Source organism: Ceratotherium simum, chromosome 5 (genome assembly GCF_057802395.1).
Source record: "Ceratotherium simum simum isolate JZ-2026a chromosome 5, ASM5780239v1, whole genome shotgun sequence".
Lineage (NCBI taxonomy): Eukaryota > Metazoa > Chordata > Mammalia > Perissodactyla > Rhinocerotidae > Ceratotherium > Ceratotherium simum.
The window spans coordinates 41,375,686-41,393,771 of record NC_141904.1 but is presented as its reverse complement, the minus strand read 5'-3'; the positions used below and the strand labels follow the sequence as shown (position 1 = coordinate 41,393,771).

The 18,086-nt window shown below is 36.3% G+C and overlaps 1 protein-coding gene across 5 annotated transcripts in view; it reads right to left on the bottom strand.

Annotated features, from left to right (window-relative positions):
- Nucleotides 1-18,086, bottom strand: part of OXSR1 (oxidative stress responsive kinase 1) — a 98,149-nt gene that overhangs the window by 14,640 nt on the left and 65,423 nt on the right. For all 5 annotated transcript variants that reach the window (XM_014790625.2, XM_014790627.2, XM_087430730.1 and 2 more), the window contains exons 9-14: nt 17,169-17,217; nt 16,453-16,518; nt 13,049-13,171; nt 8,070-8,105; nt 4,027-4,173; nt 2,516-2,580 (exon numbers count right to left, since the gene is read on the bottom strand). In XM_014790625.2, coding sequence (XP_014646111.2) covers nt 2,516-2,580; nt 4,027-4,173; nt 8,070-8,105; nt 13,049-13,171; nt 16,453-16,518; nt 17,169-17,217 — 486 coding nt within the window. The remainder of the gene's footprint in view (nt 1-2,515; nt 2,581-4,026; nt 4,174-8,069; nt 8,106-13,048; nt 13,172-16,452; nt 16,519-17,168; nt 17,218-18,086) is intronic.

Below are 18,086 nucleotides of genomic sequence, written 5' to 3'. Positions count from 1 at the left end.
TTATAAATACAGACTCTGCCAACATATATTTTAGGAAAGCTGTGCCTCAAGAAAGATTGTTCTGTTCCCATAGATCATATGATTTGTCCTAATGAGCTCATACTGCAGGCCTCAGAGCAAACAATTCAGTGATCTAATTGTCCTGCAACCCTTTTAACTTATGTCCTCCACTGAGCAATATAAAAATCTCATGCTTTTGAGGTGATTCTTATATGCCTACTCCTATCCTTATTACCACTAAGATGATCATATAAAACTAAGAGGGAAATCTGTCTGAGCCTAAGGAGTTATGATTAAAATGATATAGGATGCCCTTTTCATCCTTATCTCCACTCCCACCCCCATGCCCCATAGGCCTAGGAGAGCACCTTGCCTGCCACTGGTGATCAGTGTTGGCAGACTCACAGAATGAAATACTTGATGCTCCCCCAAATTCTACAGGATTTCAGAGGATGAGGATGAGGAATACATAGATTGAGATAATGAGGAAAACTTTAAAAGTAGTTTTTAGATAGGACTTAATGGATAGGTAGGATTTGGGCAGGCAGAGAAGATGGCGAAAGAAATTGGGCCCATACTGGCAGCAGACTTGATATACAACTCCAGAGAATCAACACATGACTGGTGAGGGGCAGTCAGAGCAACCACTCACCACGCTATGTGATGAGATTAACCAGGCTCCCTATAGGTTCTGGTTGAAGGAAGAGAAGTTAGAACATTATGTCTAAAGGCAGACATGCCTGATCACTTAGGACCCAAATCCACTTTATCTAAACAATGCAGAGGGCTTAGGTCTATTTGACAAATACTTGAGGGTGTTACTGAAATTGCGCTTAAAATATAGCCACCCATCTCCCACACAACCTGCCCCAAAGCAACTTTTCCCTCACATTGCTTTCTCTCTGCACTGGTATATACAGACTTACACTTCTGCATGTATACTACCTGAAATTTGTTTTTAGCTATGTTAAATACATAATACAAATCAACTTCCAACCTAGACTTGATTATCAAGTGAGGCATTTTATTTTCTCTTTTCTTGGTATCCTTCCATAATAGCTAAAAGTGCTATACATAGTCTGCTTAATACATAACTGTTCAATCTATTCTTTCTGAAAACTGAATAATTAAGACAGAATGTTCAGCATCACTTTAGTGATTTAACTGGCATGCCAAGCACAAACATCTTCAGGGACAACAATATACTAAACTGGACTAAATGTGCCTAACGTCTCTTCTAGACATTTAACTTCAAAGTCGTCTTCAGTGAGAATAAGAATCCGGCGTCCTCTTCCATAAACAAGTCTAGAACATAGTTCATTAAAAAACTACTATCTCAAAAAGCTAACTATATCACTTCGAAGTATCTTCCCCAACTTCCTGATGCACATGTCAAATAGAATTTTTATAGTGTCGATTAACTGCTTTTTAAAAAGAGACAAGTGGTATTCTTTATGTACAATTAAAGTAGGATGAGAGTACTAAGGCATTCTATTAATTCAGAACTATTTGAGATGAGACAGGTATAGTGAGTAGCCTTCTGTAAACGAAAGGCAACCAAATCTGCTTTCTTCACATTTATGGCATAATTTCATTGCTCCTAGTGGTAAAATCAAAACATTCTCAAAACAGCTGCCTCTATCTCTAATTATAGTCAAACTGAGAAACAGACTAGGAATTCATATGTGGAAGGAGGAATGAGTCAATGGTAATTCAGTGGAACTCTTTTTAAAAATGTTAGTAATAATTAAAGAAGGCCTGAGCTGTCTCAGGTGATGCTTTTAATATTTATTTTTTTCAAATGCAATTATGAATAGAAAGAGACCTAATTAGAGCAATACAATAGCCTTAGCTATTCTGACAAGAAAGCTCTGGAATCCTAATCCAACTAGCTGCCAAGGGAGAGGGTTAAAATAAACATACCACCACCTGCAGCACTCCTTGTGAGTAATCTGTCAGGGCCTCTCTATATGGCCCCACCAAGAACCATCAATTTAGAACACCTGCTGTAAAGTAGCGACACAGACCAAAAACATACTTAGAGGTTTTCCTTTCATCTTTTAAGAACAAGGCCTTTATTTGATCTATCACAATCAGAAAGTGCTCCATTCTTGAGTTAGTTGATCTCAGAGTCCATGATACTTATATGGTCATAATTATAAGACTAATCTTCAGATGAGCCAACTAGTGCGCCTCCCCTAACAACTCTTCCACAATTAAAGACCATACTCCTAACCTAAACTAGCTATATTGCAAACACACAAATTCGTCACTATTAGTGGAGAAACAACTAAGAGAATGTGTGCATCAGTTGTAGGACCTACTAACATCCAGGTCCTCACACTGTTGCTATTATTTCTGAGGGAAATAATACACCTGCAAGCAAACAGCACTTGATACTGGGAAGACACAATCTCATCCAGTTTAAATGTCAGGCATAGACTATAAAAGGAGTAACTCGCAAAGAGAAAACAGCATATTCAAAGTATTCAGAAAAAAAAACTGGTCTACTTACCTTAATCTTAGCACTAGACTGATTGGGATCCTAGTTTCTTGTGAACCTGCTCCTGAAGACAGAGCCTAAAAAGCATCGAAAGGTATAAAGTCATTGCCTGGACTATTAAGTGTGGAGGTGATTAACGGTCATCTGCAGAGGAACTGTCTACTTGGCAGCAATTCTCTTCATCTCCAGGTGAGGTCAGACTAGTCCCTAGGACATTCCCTGCTGTGGGAGGACACACACTCCAAGGCAGCAACAAGAGCTGAATGTCAGCCTGAATCAAACAATTAGAAAGATAATTCTCAAACCCACATGAAATGCCATACAAAGCCACATTTAAATTTTGTATTTTTCAGACCCCTGCTTCTCTCTACAGGGGTGAAAATCATGAAGGTGGATTTTTCCCTTTAAAAAATATGCCAGCATACTATATATGACAACACACAGGGAGGGTCTAAACTGGCTGCCCCTTAGGAATCCACCCAACCTGGAGGTTCCAGGTCTTTTGATGGCTAAACTAACCCTCTCTGAAAACTGAACAGCTATCCTTTGCTCACTGAAGGATACATATTCTATTTAAGTTGAATTCTATTTAAGTTGAATTCATTAGAAAATGAATTCAATCTTTTCATCAGTTTTCATAAGACAACTGTATCTTTTTCCATATGATGGGCAGAAATGGAAAGCTTGGGTGATGAAAAGGTTAAACGAAGTCAGTGCCATGAATAACTAGAAGTGCTCAGAGCAGTGTTCTCCAAACACAGAATATAAGATGAACCACTAGGGTGCAAAAGAAAAAAATCAGAACTTCCAATTTTATTTCTTTCCATCTAAAATATTAGAAAAAAATGAAACCTCTAATACTTAATAAATAGATTCTGAAATCCTTGTCTTACCGTCATGGAGCAGAAAGTCACGTTGCTTACAGTATTTGAGGTTTCTTAAGGGAAGAGTGGGAGCTACACAGCATGAGGGGTTCACAGTGGAGCCCTCATTCCCTCGGCTGCTTTCAGTGCACTGTGATTTAATGAAGTTTGTGTGTGCCTCAGTAAGCGGATTTATAGATTACATTACCTAATTTTAACAAAATCAACCCTCACAAAATTTGAGAAATATCTTTAAAAGAGTAATACAGGAAAACTGTGGATTGGAGATAGTAAATAACATAAGCATAAATGAACAAAAAGAAAACAGAAGAGCTGACAACTTTCCTAGTCTCAGGATGAACTCCATCAGCTGCATTATGAAGTTAAATATAATAATGATTCAAGCTGACAAGAAATTAGCCCCATCAAAATTTTGATGTTTGGAATGTTTCCATCATTAACTTATTTTGTTGCTTAAAAACCTGTGTGGTTCTTATAGAACTCTTATCTGCACACATTTAAACCTGTGAAAACAGAATCTCTATCTTGTTTCAAAATCTACCAAGTCATCACCATATTACATTAGGTTGTGTTCCACATTAATCTCTGCTTTTTTCATCTATCCAGAAGGCTGACCATTAAAGCATATCTTTGCTTTACCTGAGTTGTTGTTGCTGGCTCTATAGGGGGTGGGAGGGAAACTTGAGTTGGCTGTGTAGGCATCTGCCCAGCTGGCTGAGGTAGATGAGCAGAAGTCTGTTCTGGAACTTGGAGCAAAGTACCCACGGGATCGGTTGCTGGAAAGAGCTGTAACAAAGACACACAGAGTGTTGCTTAAGTTGAGTGGAAAAGAAGGCAAATCTACTGACAGGCAAGCAGAGCCTCGTGTGTGTGTGTGTGTGTGACATTTTTAAAGTAGTTTTTGTGTAGTGTCCTGGCACATCTCTACGTCTCTGAACACATCTATTCCAAATGGAAGTCAAATATTTCTAGGCTTTTTTTGTTTTTAACAACATTTTGATGCGTAATTTATATCCTGCTTAATTTGCCTAATTGTAAGTGTACAATTCAATGATTTTTAGAAAAATTATACTTGTGCAAACATCACCACAATCCAGTTTTAGAATATTTCCATTGACTCAAAAAGTTCTCAGGGCTGGCCCAGTGGCATAAGCGGTTAAGTGCTCGCGCTCTGCTGCGGTGGCCTGGGGTTCGCCGGTTCTGATCCCAGGCACACACTGACGCACCACTTGGCGAGCCATGCTGTGGAGGCGTCCCATATAAAGTGGAGGAAGATGGGCACGGATGTTAGCCCAGGGCCGGTCTTCCTCAGCAAAAAAAAAGGAGGATTGGCAGATGTTAGCACAGGGCTGATCTTCCTCACACACACACACAAAAAAAGTTCTCTTGTGCCCATTTACGGATAATTCCTGCTCTCACACCCAGCTCTAGGCAGACAATGATCTACTTTCTGTCTCTAAGAATTTGCCTTTTCTGGACATTTCATATAAACAAAATCATAGGATATACACTCTTTTGTGTCTGGCTCCTTTCACTTAGCAGTTTTTTGAGGTTTAGCCATGTTGTAGCATATACCAGTAGTTCACTTTTCTTTTCAGAATAGCAGTTCGTTGAATCATATTTATTCTTAACTACATCTATTCTATCCCACTTACCCAGCAAAAATGTACCTCCAAAATACAGATTCAAGTCTGTAATACAAAATTACAGAAGCTATATTTTTCCATGTCTGGGGACCTTCCATTACTTATAAAGACAAGCAACCAATAATTCCTTAATATATCTGAAATGCTTTTCAAAATGGATGTGAAGCTTTATAACTAACATAGACATTATATATATTATCTTGCATGTCAGAAATATTTCAAATTTTAATTATGTAGCTTGGAGAAAAAAGACTGATGTTGAGTACAATATCAAGTTAAATATATTCAAAATTATAAGTTAGCGAAAAAAATCAATGCAAAGGCTAAAATTTAGAGTTAAAAGAGAAAAAATTTTAAAGGGCAATAAAGAGGGGTCTAATAGCTGATATTATATAAGCAAATCGAGGAGACAAGGAAGTAAAATTTTATGTTCATTAAGCTTTTTACAGAGAAAATCGAAAGTCACTCACTGGTTCTTGATTTTGATAGAAAAATAGAACTTGAAGATTAGTTTTGAAAATGTTAATATAATTATTAGCACTATTTCAAAAGGGCAGTTAGCTTCCAAACTGCACACACATATATGTTCACCTATAATAAAGACAGAAAGGTTATACAAAACAAAGTAATGAGAGGATGTAGAGAAATTGGAACCTTGTGCATTGCAGGTGGGAATGTAAAACAGTTACAGCCACTATGGAAAACAGTATGATTGTTCCTCAAAAAATTAAAAATAGAATTACCATATGATCCAGCAATTCCCTTCTGAGTATAGACCCCAAAGAATCAAAATCAGGAACTCAAACAGATATTTGTACACCCATGTTTACAGCATTATTCACAATAGCCAAAAGGTGGAAGCGACCCAAGTGTCCATCGATAGACAAATAGATAAATAAATGTGGTGTATATATATATATATACACACACACACACACACAATAGAATACTGTTCAGCCTTAAAAAGAAAGGAAATTTTGATACATGTTGCAATATAGATGAACGTTGAGGACATTATGCTAAGTGAAATAAGCCAGTCACAAAAGGACAAATACTGTATGATTCCATTTATATGGGTGGTCCCTGGAGTAGTCAAATTCAGAGACAGAAAGTAGAATGGTGGTTGCTAGAGGCTGGGGGAAGGAGAGAATGTGGAGGTATTGTTTAATGGGTACAGAGTTTTAGTTTTCCAAGACGAAAAGAATTCTGGAGATGGGTGGTGGCAATGGTCGCACAACAGTGTGACTATACTTAATGCCACTGAACTGTACACTTAAAAACGGTTAAGATGGGGGCCGGCCGGGTGGCGCAGGCAGTTAAGTGCGCGCGCTCTGCTGCGGCAGCCCGGGGTTCGCAGGTTCGGATCCCAGGCGCGCACCGACACACCGCTTGGCAAGCCATGCTGTGGTGGCGTCCCACATAAAGTGGAAGAAGATGGGCACAGATGTTAGCCCAGGGCCACTCTTCCTCAGAAAAAAAAAAAAAAAGGATTGGCAGATGTTAGCACAGGGCTGATCCTCCTCACAAAAAAAAAAAAAAAAAAAAAGGTTAAGATGGGCCAGTCCGGTGGCGCAAGTGGTTAAGTGCGCGCGCTCTGCTTCAGTGGCCCAGGGTTCACAGGTTCGGATCGTGGGAGCGCATCGACGCACCGCTTGTCAAGCCACGTAGTGGCGGTGTCCCATATAAAGTAGAGGAAGATGGGCATGGATGTTAGCCCAGGGCCAATCTTCCTCAGCAAAAAGAGAAGGATTGGCATTGGATGTTAGCCTAGGGCTGATATTCCTCACAAAAAAGAAAAAAAAAATGGTTAAGATGATAAATTTTAAAAAACAACAAAAAAGTAATGAGCATGAGAATATGAGTATGAACATGTGAGAGTTCTTGTGGAGATGCTATTTAGGCAAAAGACAAGGAGAAGACTAAAAAGCAAGACTCTGGATAATCTGTAAAATCCCCTCATTTAATTTCTGAGAAACTAAGAATAGTCAAGATAGGTTAAGTTAGAGAGCAACAAATAATCTTATATTCTCAGTAGGTTAAAAGAACAAAAATTATTTCTTGCACACACTTCATGTCTATCTCCGGCCAGCAGAGGCTAAGCTCATATCAGCCTCACTCAGAGATGCAGGTCATGGTGGCAGGAGCAAGGGAACCCAGAGTGGCTCTTCCTTGTGGTCACATTTCATTAGCCAAAGAAATTGCCATGGCCATGCATAACTTCAGAGGGCAGGGAAATGCAATTCTATCATGTACCAAGAAGAAGAGGAGCCAGAATCTTAGTGAACAGCAGTTCTAATATAAGTTGTCAGGTACTGGCCTGTTAATATGCTGAGGTACAGTATATATTTTCAGCCTTAAACATTACAATGCTATGTATACAAATCTTGTACACAAATTGTACACTATGTACATAAATGAAGTGAAAAAATAGTTACTCTTAAGCATAGCGGCAAGAACAAATTGGTTTAAGAGCAAGAGATGTGCACCATTAAACTAAATACTGAGCTCAGAATGCAGATACTGCCAGATGGAAGAATGTATGACAGAATGCACCCATGAAATGATTATTCTCTTCAGGTAGTGAGCATAAGGCAGGCCAGCCTAACAGGATTCTGTTTAGTAGGATTCCCTAACACACTACGGCAGTAACAGACAACAGAATCTATTTGACAAGAGAAGAGACTGGAAAAAAAAATCCAAAAAAGGAAAGGTGGCATATGACAAATTCCTGGACAGATTAATGCAAAAAAACTCCTTTCTACTTCAAGTAGCCCAAGCCAAAAACGCAATTCATAAAGTCAAGCAAGCAAATAAGAGCATTCTGGGCCCTTAGGCCAACTTTTAAAATTATGAGTGCATTGGCACCAATTTACCACAAAAGTCCATTCAAACTCAGAACTGACATCTCTGATATAAAATTGGGTATAAATTCTCATTCCCATTTAGGCACATACAAAAAAAAATGTGCTTAACATTAAAACCAAAACAAAACAAAAGCATATATACTTTAATGATTCAATAATCACAACTACTTACCTCAGAATTTGATAATGATTCTTTCACTCGGGGAGACTAAAAGAAATACAAAAAAGGAGGGTTGTTAACTCAAAACTCAGGTTACTTGTAGTCAGTTCCAAACTGCATGTAAAGTTGAAATGCAAGTCAACTCCATTTCATTCTGATCCATACATTATCTCCCCAGTAACTCTAGTGAAAGTTTTCCGGAAAATGAAAATTGTCATGTTACTACTGCATTGTTTGTCCAGGTAGCCCAAGTACATCAATGTACTTACGGTACTTTAAGAGTTCACAACTCGAGGTTTATAAGCAAACATAATGGGACTGAGTTACCAGGTAGTAGGGAGGTCACATTCTTCAAGGTACAATTCTTTCTTCTAATGATGAACATATCATGTGCGTAATATCCTAGACCCAATGCAAACCTTCAAGCTAATTATCCAACATTCTCAAAGAGAGTAATTCTGATCATAGGCTTTAAAGGAGAAAACTCTTGAGCCAAAATTGAAAAACCAATTATAATCTGCCATATGAAAATCTAAGCTAAATTTATTTAGTAAATCATAATAATTAGTAGTAATTCTGGATACAGGCACTGGAGAATACACAAAAAACTTAACATATCTTTAAACAAATATCAATTCATGGGAAATTCTACCAAGTATGGATTTAGACTACTTAAAAGGTCGACTTAGGTTCTTAAAATTTTCATCACCATTTTATTAAGGAGAATCAAGGTTCAGGTATAGCTAATGTATCACAGCAAGTATATGGCCAACCCAAAACCTTTTATTAAAAAACTTTATATTTGGAAATAATTTTAAACTTCTTAGAATAATAACAATACAAAGAGCACCAGTATATCCTTTACCCAGATTCACCATTAACCTTTTTTCCTCATCTGCTTTATTATTTAGATGCTCACTTTCTCTCTTTCTAAATATATATATTTAATCAATTATATTGTTCCTGTACCATTTGAGAACAAGTTGCATATATCATAGCTGTTTACCACTGAATAGTCACTGAGTATTTCTTAAGAATAGGGATATTCTCTCGCATAACTTCACACTACTAGTTATCAACTTCAATAAATTTAAAAACGATACAATACCTTTACCTAATTTACCATCCATAATCCAACTTTTTCAATGGACCTCATAATGTCATTTATAGCCTTTCTTTTTCTTCCAGTAAAAGACGCAGTCTAGGATCATGTACCTCAGTTAGCCGTCATGTCTCTTTAGACTTTTTATATCTGGCACATTAACATTTTTGAAGAATATAGTTACCCCTCCCACACTTTTTAATAGAATACCCCTAACTTGTGGTTTGTCTGATGTTTCCTCATGATCAGACTTATATGAATTCCCCGCTGGAATTCCACATAGTGATGTGTCCTTCCTAGGGTATCATAATCTTAGGTAATCACACGTTCACCTGCCTCTCTTTGGTGATGTTCATTTTAATCATCTAGTCAAGGCATTTTCCAATTTCTCCAGTATGTAGTAACTATTTTTCCCCTTGCAAGTGATAGGCAATCTGTGGGGAGACACTGTAAGACCATGTAAATATACTGCTCATTAAAACTTTGCCCTATATTGAGCATCACTGATGATCCGTGCCTGATCTCATCTTTATGATTACTTTATGATAGCAGTAAAATGATGATTTCCACCCCAACACTCCTCCACATTTACCTGTCAGCACTTGGCAGTTTACTGGAATGAAAAACCATCCCCTTCTCCCCCATTTGTTTATATATCTATTTATTATTGGCATGGACTCATAGATTACTTTTAAAATAGTTTATAATTTATTACTGCACTTAATGATTTTGATAGTTAAATTCTCCCTAATTTGGCCAGTGGGAGCTCCTTCAACCTGGCTCTTGTGTTATTAGGACTTTTTTTTTTAAATAAAAAGTCTTTTCTTTCTGATGAAAGAAAATATTCCAGATTCATCTTTTATTTCCCCTGTGTAAGTCCTGGAATTGGCCATTTCTCCAAGGAGCTCTTGTTCTTTTAGTAGGGAATGACATTAGAGACCAAGATCTGGGCATAAGGTGTGCTTGTTGTTATTGTTTTCCTGCCTCTTTGCACACCTGGCAATCTTTGATTGGATGCCAGGAGTTGTGAATTTTATCTTGTTGCATGCTGATAATTTTGTATTGCTATAAATCTTCTTGAGCTTTGTTCTGGAACACAGTAAAGTTACTTGGAAATGGTTTAATCCTTTTGGCTTGTTTTTATGAGCTGTTAGTTGGGTCTGGAACAGTGTTCAGTCTAGGGCTATATAATCCCCACTACTGAGACAAGACCTTTCTGAGAACTCTACCCAATGCCCATGAATTATAAGTTTCTCCAGTCTGGCTGGTGGGAATAGGTACTGTTCTTGGCTCTGTGTGAGTGCTTGGCACTGTTCTTCAGTCTCAGTTTTCTCTTATGTATTCATTGATAAGTTTTCTGCTGAATACTCAAAAGGCAAGCTCTGCAAATCTCTAAGCTTCTGTCTCTGTGTAGCTCTCTCCTCCCTGTACTCTACCTTATCCATTTTATCTGCCTTGATTTCCCCAGACTCTTAGCTCTATTTCCTCAACTCAGGAAAACACTCTTCAAGCCATAATGAAGAGAATAATCAATCAAACAATACTGCCCTAGAATTGACATGGATGTTAGAATTAGCAGAGAGGGACATTAAAACAGTTATTATAACTATATTATATATCTTCAAAAAGGTAAGTGGAAGATGAAATGGAAGATGTAAAAATAAATAAATAAATAAACACACACCAATCAAACTTCTAGAGTTTTATAATGTCTGAGATAGAAAATAGATTGGATGAGATTACCAGATTAGAGACTTGCTGCAGAAGAAAAGATTAACAAACTTGAAGGCTAGCAATAGAAACTATGCAAAAGGAAACTGAGAAACAAATTTTTTAAAAATGAAAAGAGAATCAGTGAGCTGTCAGACAACTTTAAGCAGCCTAATATACATGTTATTGGAGTCTCCAAGATAGAAGGAAGACAGAAAAATATTTAAAAATATAATAGCTGAAAAATTTCCAAACTTGATAAAAACTGTAAACCCACAGATCAAAGAAGCTCAATAAACCCCAAGCACAAGAAACATGAAAAAAAAAAAAAAAATCTAGGCATATCATAATGAAATTACTCAAACCTATTCAAAAGCAAAAAAAAATCTTAAAAGCAGCCAGAGTAAAAACACATATGACTTATAAATGATATCAGCAGATTTCTCATTGGAAAAAATGAAAACAAGAAGATAGTTAACATCTTTAAAATACTGGAAGAAAAAGCCTATCAATCTAGAATCTATACGCAGAAAACATATCTTTTCAAAACAAAGGTGAAATAGAGACATTTTCAGACATAAAACCTTAAAGAAATCATCACCAGCAGAGCCACATTACAAAAAATGTTGAGGGAAATTCTTCAGCAGAAGGAAAATGACATAAAGATGGAAATCTGGAACCATGTAAGAGTCTTTATTATGAATATGTGAATTTTGTCAAAGGCTTTTTCAGACTGTAAGAAAATAAGGATATGATTTTTTTTTCTCCTTAGGCCTATTAATATTACAAGATTTCCTAATACTAAACCATCCTTTCACCCCACCCCTCTTGATCATGGTATATTCTTTTAATGTAGTTCAACTTAGTTTTAAAAGACTCTTTTTAAAAAAGAATTCATGGTATCAAAAATGGCTATAGGGATAACATGAGAAATACTGGATAACATGAGAAATACAGAAAGCTACTTATTCTGTGAACAAAGTATATAATTTTCTATGCTGTTTAGAAACAGCTACTATAAGTATTTCAGAACTATCAAATTTCTTATCCAGATAGCTAGGGAGTAATAATCAGACATTGAAAAGCTGTCATTTATCTTCCCAAATATTATTTGTTGGTCAGAGGAAAAAGAGCATCATCATCTCTTTTACATGAACCATGTAGCTCTAGCTTCTCCTAGTGGTTTTAATGTAACATTACAAGAGCATATCAATTCAGAGAGGAATCACACGAAAAATAAGGAAAAAAGGATGCCACAGTCTCACATCTGTAAAGAAATAAATTCACAATTGTATATAAACGAATGTTTACATTTGTTATCTTTTTAAGAACTTTTTCAAGGTTAGAGCTTAATAAATTTTTGCCAACTGTCATTGGCAAGGTCTTTACAAACATACAGGAAAAGGACAAACTGCAAAAGGACTAAACTCACAGACCTTATTTGATAAACAAGATCAGCAAGCATTTCAATGTTGATCAGCAAGAGTCATAAGTGCTACTGCAGAGCAGATCCTAAAAGAAGGCAGAGATACACTACCTACCCACAACTCATCCCACAAAAAGGTTCTGAGCAGTCAAGGCTATGATGACCTCAAACATTAACATTTGCTATACACATTTCTATTCTTGGGAATGAGTTCTAACAATCAACCTGAGGCATTAACTTGAGGCAAGAGTGACAAAACAAACCAAAACAAGATCCTTATCTTCACTGCTTGTAGCATCCAGGATGCTACACACACACCATCCAGGATATACCAATTAAAGAAGAGGTACACTGCTTTTCATTAGGTAGAAGGTTAGCAGACCTCAGGGATAAAGTTTCTATTGTTAAATTTTCAAGTTCACTAATCTTTTCTTCTGCAATGTCTAATCAGCCATGAATCCTATCCAGTGTACTGTCATCTCAGACATTGTAGTTTTCATCTCTAGATTTAGGTCATTTTTATATACCCTAAATATTATCATATTTAAACATATGTGCCAGTTCACTTTGCTGTGTAGAATTAATTGGGTTCCTGTTGTTAGTAAGTTTTCAAGGAAATTCTGTCACTAACACTTGTATTTTTTATATTTTAGCTGGTTAAGCTTAACAGAACCACAGAATATAGTATTATCTTAGAGGCTTCAAACAAAAAGATAGAGCTCTAGCTAAAGCATACACTTTAACAAAACTTACCCTGAGTTGTGAAATTGCTGCTTTCCCTTCCTCACTTTCTTCATCAAATTCATCATCACTCCACTCCCAGCCACCATCCTCTGTCTTATGAAGACGGCCACTGGAACCCGGTACTCTCCGAACCTGCTCATTAGGAAGAGAGACGTGGATTATGGCAATGTTTGACATTTACTATACAACAAAGTCAATTATATTTCCTTTTCTATTACTTCAACACAGTAAGCAGATAATCATTTTCCCCATAAGCAGGTTTTCCCATACAAATTTATATCCTCCACCCCTCACTTGCTCTCTGCTCACAATCTCCACTATCTGTCTTTACTCACAACCACTGACTTTCCCTATACTTCCGTACTCTGAGCCCGAACATCACCCAAATCCTTCTTATGTGAAGTCATAGGTCAAATCTGATTAACGGTTTCACGTCTAGAGACATTTTAAAAAAAAAGTTTTCAGCCCCCCAAATAAATAAATCCAAGAAAAAGAAGATTCTGCTCTTTTTTCTTTTTAATTTTTAAAATCACAATTATACCTGCACAGTTTCAAGAATACTAAAGCTGTGCAAGTTTTGTTAAGAAAAACAGCAATCTCCTAACTTTCTCCCTCTTCCCCACAGGGAATCACTTTCAACTCATTTTAGCTTATTCTTTTGGAATTGATATTCATCTCTCTAGGTCATTATTACTATTACCCTTTGATCTTCTGGTTTTAGAACTTGTCTATTGCACTTTCCCCTATGGAAGATGAGAATTTACCCCAATTATCAACCTCCTCCTTTTGTAATATGTAATCTATGTAATAGATATATTGTAATATATCTATTACAATACAAGATATATTGTAATTCTGGTTAAATCAATATTAAGTGTTTATGTAATATGATTATATAAATGATACAACTGAGACTTACAGTATATTACAACTACTTTTCTTTCCTGTATAACATTTTTGTTTCTCCCGGAGTTAATATTGGCTTATTTCTGACAAGAAATTTTCACATATTGAGGTATATGGGATAACTATTCGGGTTCAAAACTGATTCGGCTTGAACTAAAAAGCCTGAGTTATGGCCTATTGAACATACATTGTACATCTGCTTAACCATTAAAGAATACACTCTCTTAAGATAAGAATGCATACTTCCCCTCCTACGCCCTATTGGTAATGTCCTATTGGTAATGCCCAAATTAGTCCCTTTCCTGACATCACCGTCACATTGACCTGCTAATTTGCAACTGAATACTTCTTTGAAATTTTGATAAAAATGTATCCTGGGTGTGTTTAATGTATGTTCTTCGTTCTAAAAAGATATAAGACTGTATTGAAAACCATGCTTCTCTGGAACACTTTCTAAGGTCTTCCCGGGTTATAATCCTCATTCTGGCTCAAGTAAACTCACCTTATTTCTCTTATCTATAGAATGGTCATTGGTTATTTTGCGTCGACATTTCTGTGTCCTTGTCATATTTATCCCCAAGTTCTCTCCCAGATGCGTAAATCTCCTCTTACCACATTTACATATATTAGGTATTCATCACAATCTTCTTGAGGAAGCCTCTGACCAAAGCCTCCTGACCTGCTCCACCCTAGCCTGGTTTCACTCCAGGTCTGGTACTTCAGATCTCACTCTACCATCAGCCAGAGAACCATACTTCCTGGATCACAAGACTTCCCTGTTCTTAGTTTAAGCATGTTTTCCCCTATTAGCATGGCACATTTAGTAAAGCCATGTATTTCTAAACATATCTTGATTCTAACCCCACATTTCACTTACAGTTTACCTGACAAAAAAAAGTCTAGGTTAGAAATCATTGTCTTTCATAATGTTGAACATAACTGCTCCACTGTGATCTGGCTTCCAGAAGTGCTACTGAAGTCATTATGACTCCTGATGCTGTCTGTCATCTTTCCCCACTCTCTGGAAAGCTATAGGATCTTCTTTTTGCCTCCAGCATTCTGACTGTCATGTTTATGTGCCTTAGTATTGGTCCATTTTCATTCATTGTGCTGTGTATGTGGGTTCTTTCAATCTGGAAACTCATGAGCATCAGTTTTGGAAATTTTTCTTGAATTATTTCCTCAATGATTTCCTTTCATTTGTTTTTCTCAGTTCCCCTTTTCTAGAACTTTTTTTACTCAAATGTTGAACCTTCTCAAATGATCCTTTAGTATTCTCATCTTTTCTCTCTTGCTATCTATCTCTTGGCCTTTTGGCTCTGTTTTCTGGGAAACTTCCTCAACTTTATCCTACAACCTTTGTATTGAATTTTTTCATTTCTTCTATAATGTTTTCCACTTCCAAGAGCTTTTTGTTGGTGGTAGCACCATTCTCTGAATGCCTTTTTTTTTAAGAGCTTTATTGAAATGTAATTCATATAGCACACAATTGACCCATTTAAGGTATACAATTCAATTATTTTTAGTATATTCAGAGCTGTGAAATCATTTTCACCATCAAATTTAGATCATTTTCATCACTCCCTCACTCCAAAAAAACACCCTATACCCCTTAGTAGTCACTCCCCATTTCTCTACAATCCTCCCAGTCCTAGGCAACCACTAATCTACTTTCTGTGTCTATACATTTGCCTATTCTGGACATTTCACATAAATGGAATAATACAATATGTGGTCTTTTGTAACTGGCTTCTTTCAGTTACCATGTTTCAAAGATTCATCCATGTTATGGCATGTATCAATACTTCAGTCCTTTTCATTGCCAAATAATATTCCATTGTATAGATGCACAACATTTTATATTCATTCATCAGTAAATGGACATTGAGGTTGTTTCCACTTTTTAGTTACTATGAATAATGCTGCTATGAATATTTGTGTATTTTTGTGTGTACATGTTTTCAATTCTCTTGAGTATGCCTAGGAGTGGAATTTCTGGGTCATATGGCAACTTTGTTCAGCCTTTTGAGGAACTGCCAGACTACTTTCTAAAGTGGTTGCACCATTTTACATTCTCATCAGTAGTGGGTAAGGGTTTCAATTTCTCTACATCCTTATCAACATTTGTTATTGTCTGTCTTTTTTATACAGTCATCCTAGTGGGTATGAAGTGGTATCTTTGTTGTTTTTGTATGGTGTGAGGAAAGAGACCAACTTCACAGTTCACTCTGGTAGCTGCAGTGATTTTTAATAGAGTTTAGAGTTAATTCATCAATTGTCTAATATACCTTTTCATTCTAAAAGATAGCAAGGTAATACCTAGGCATACAGTAAACTAACAAAATTTGCTGAATGAATATTTCAAAGAATGCTAAAGAACAAGTTGAAAGAAAATGAGTAATACTCATATTCTTAACAAAGTATTACTTAACATACAGGTTCAAAATGCAAAAGTAAAATCAACTCTAAGCAATTTCCCAGGAAAACTGAGTTAAATCCCCATTTACCTTTTTAGCTCTTTCAGAAATGCTTGGAGCTCTCTGCAGTAATTTTTCTTGAAGAAATTCTTTATTCTGGAGAGGAAAAATAAGTATTTTCTTCTTACAAGAAGTTTTTATTGAGTCAAAAAAACTGACACAGAAATTTCACAATTAAAATGTGATATAATAACTGTTTTATAGAAAAGTTTGAGAAAGCTTCCATTCTTTTATTCTGAAGCTCCTTTAGTACATTACTACCATAGTTTTATATATTGAGACAGGGCTTTAATGTATTGTATGAACCATTATCCATGAAAAGTTTGCTTTACTGTATGTCCTTTGGGATCATGGTCCCACATTTCCAACTACAGTAACATTCCACTTATCCAATATCTTTGGGAAACGAGATGTTTACTAATTCAGTAGTAAATCCTGAAATGAGAGTTCAGTATTTTTCAGAGATTATATTTATAATGGCAAAATTTAATATTAATTGTTCCTGTTATAAGTTTAACCTGACATTTAAATTAATTTATATGAAAAATACATTTACTAATTCCAAAGTAGGTATCTTAATTACCAAAGATTGTATAGATAGTGCCTTTGGTATAATTATTTGATCTACCATCATTCTTCCAAACATAAACATCTTAAGATACTGCAACTTCTAGAGCAGTGTACCTAATTTAAGTAACTGAGGAGGATCACAGCAACACATAAAATCAAAAGTTAGAATTTCCTACCTTTGCTTTTTGGAAAAACTTGTGCCTTAACAGTTCTGCTGCTGTTGGTCTAAAACCAGAAAAGAAAGTTTTTATAGTTAATTCAGGTGTAATGTGGGTTTCTATCTTCAAAAATGAGAAAATGATTTGTTCAGCTGCAAGATAAAAATTCAGTGTACTCCACTCTCCTTAACCTGCCAAAAAGCAAAAAATAAGATAAACTCGGTACAAGACAATGAATAGAATAAAAAATCTCAATGATAATAACTATTGTAGATTCTTTGAAAAACTCATTAGTGAAATGTTTCTTTTGGATGTATGGTTTCCTAGTGGCTTCCAATATATTTGCTATTTAATATGATTTCCCAAGAAGTAGGCTAGACAGTATCTACTTTAATGAGGCATAAAAATACATTTAAACTCACAAAAAGGAAATGGACCAAATCAAGCCCTGTGCTTCTTGCCACGTGGCTGCCTGTCAACCTTCAACTTAGGTAACTACATATTCTTAAAAACAGATTTCACAATTTTCCTTAAAAAATTGAAGATTCTAGGGCCAGCCTCATGGCCTAGTGGTTAAGATCGGCACGCTCTGCTTTGGTGGCCCGGGTTCGGTTCCCGGGCGTGGACCTACACCACTCGTTAGCAGCCACACTGTGGTGGCGACTCACATACAAAATAGATGAAGACTGGCACAGATGTTAGCTCAGGGTGAATCCTCAAGTAAAACGAGGAAGATTGGCAACAGATGTTAACTCAGGACGAATCTTCCTCAGCCAAAAAAAAAAGAACTGAAGATTCTAAAACTAGTCATGAGCGGCATAACGACACTTTAGTCAACAACAAGACTGCATATACAACTGTGCCATAAGATTAATGGTGGTCCCATAAGATTAGTACCACATAGCCTAGATGTGTAGCACGCTGTACCATCTAGGT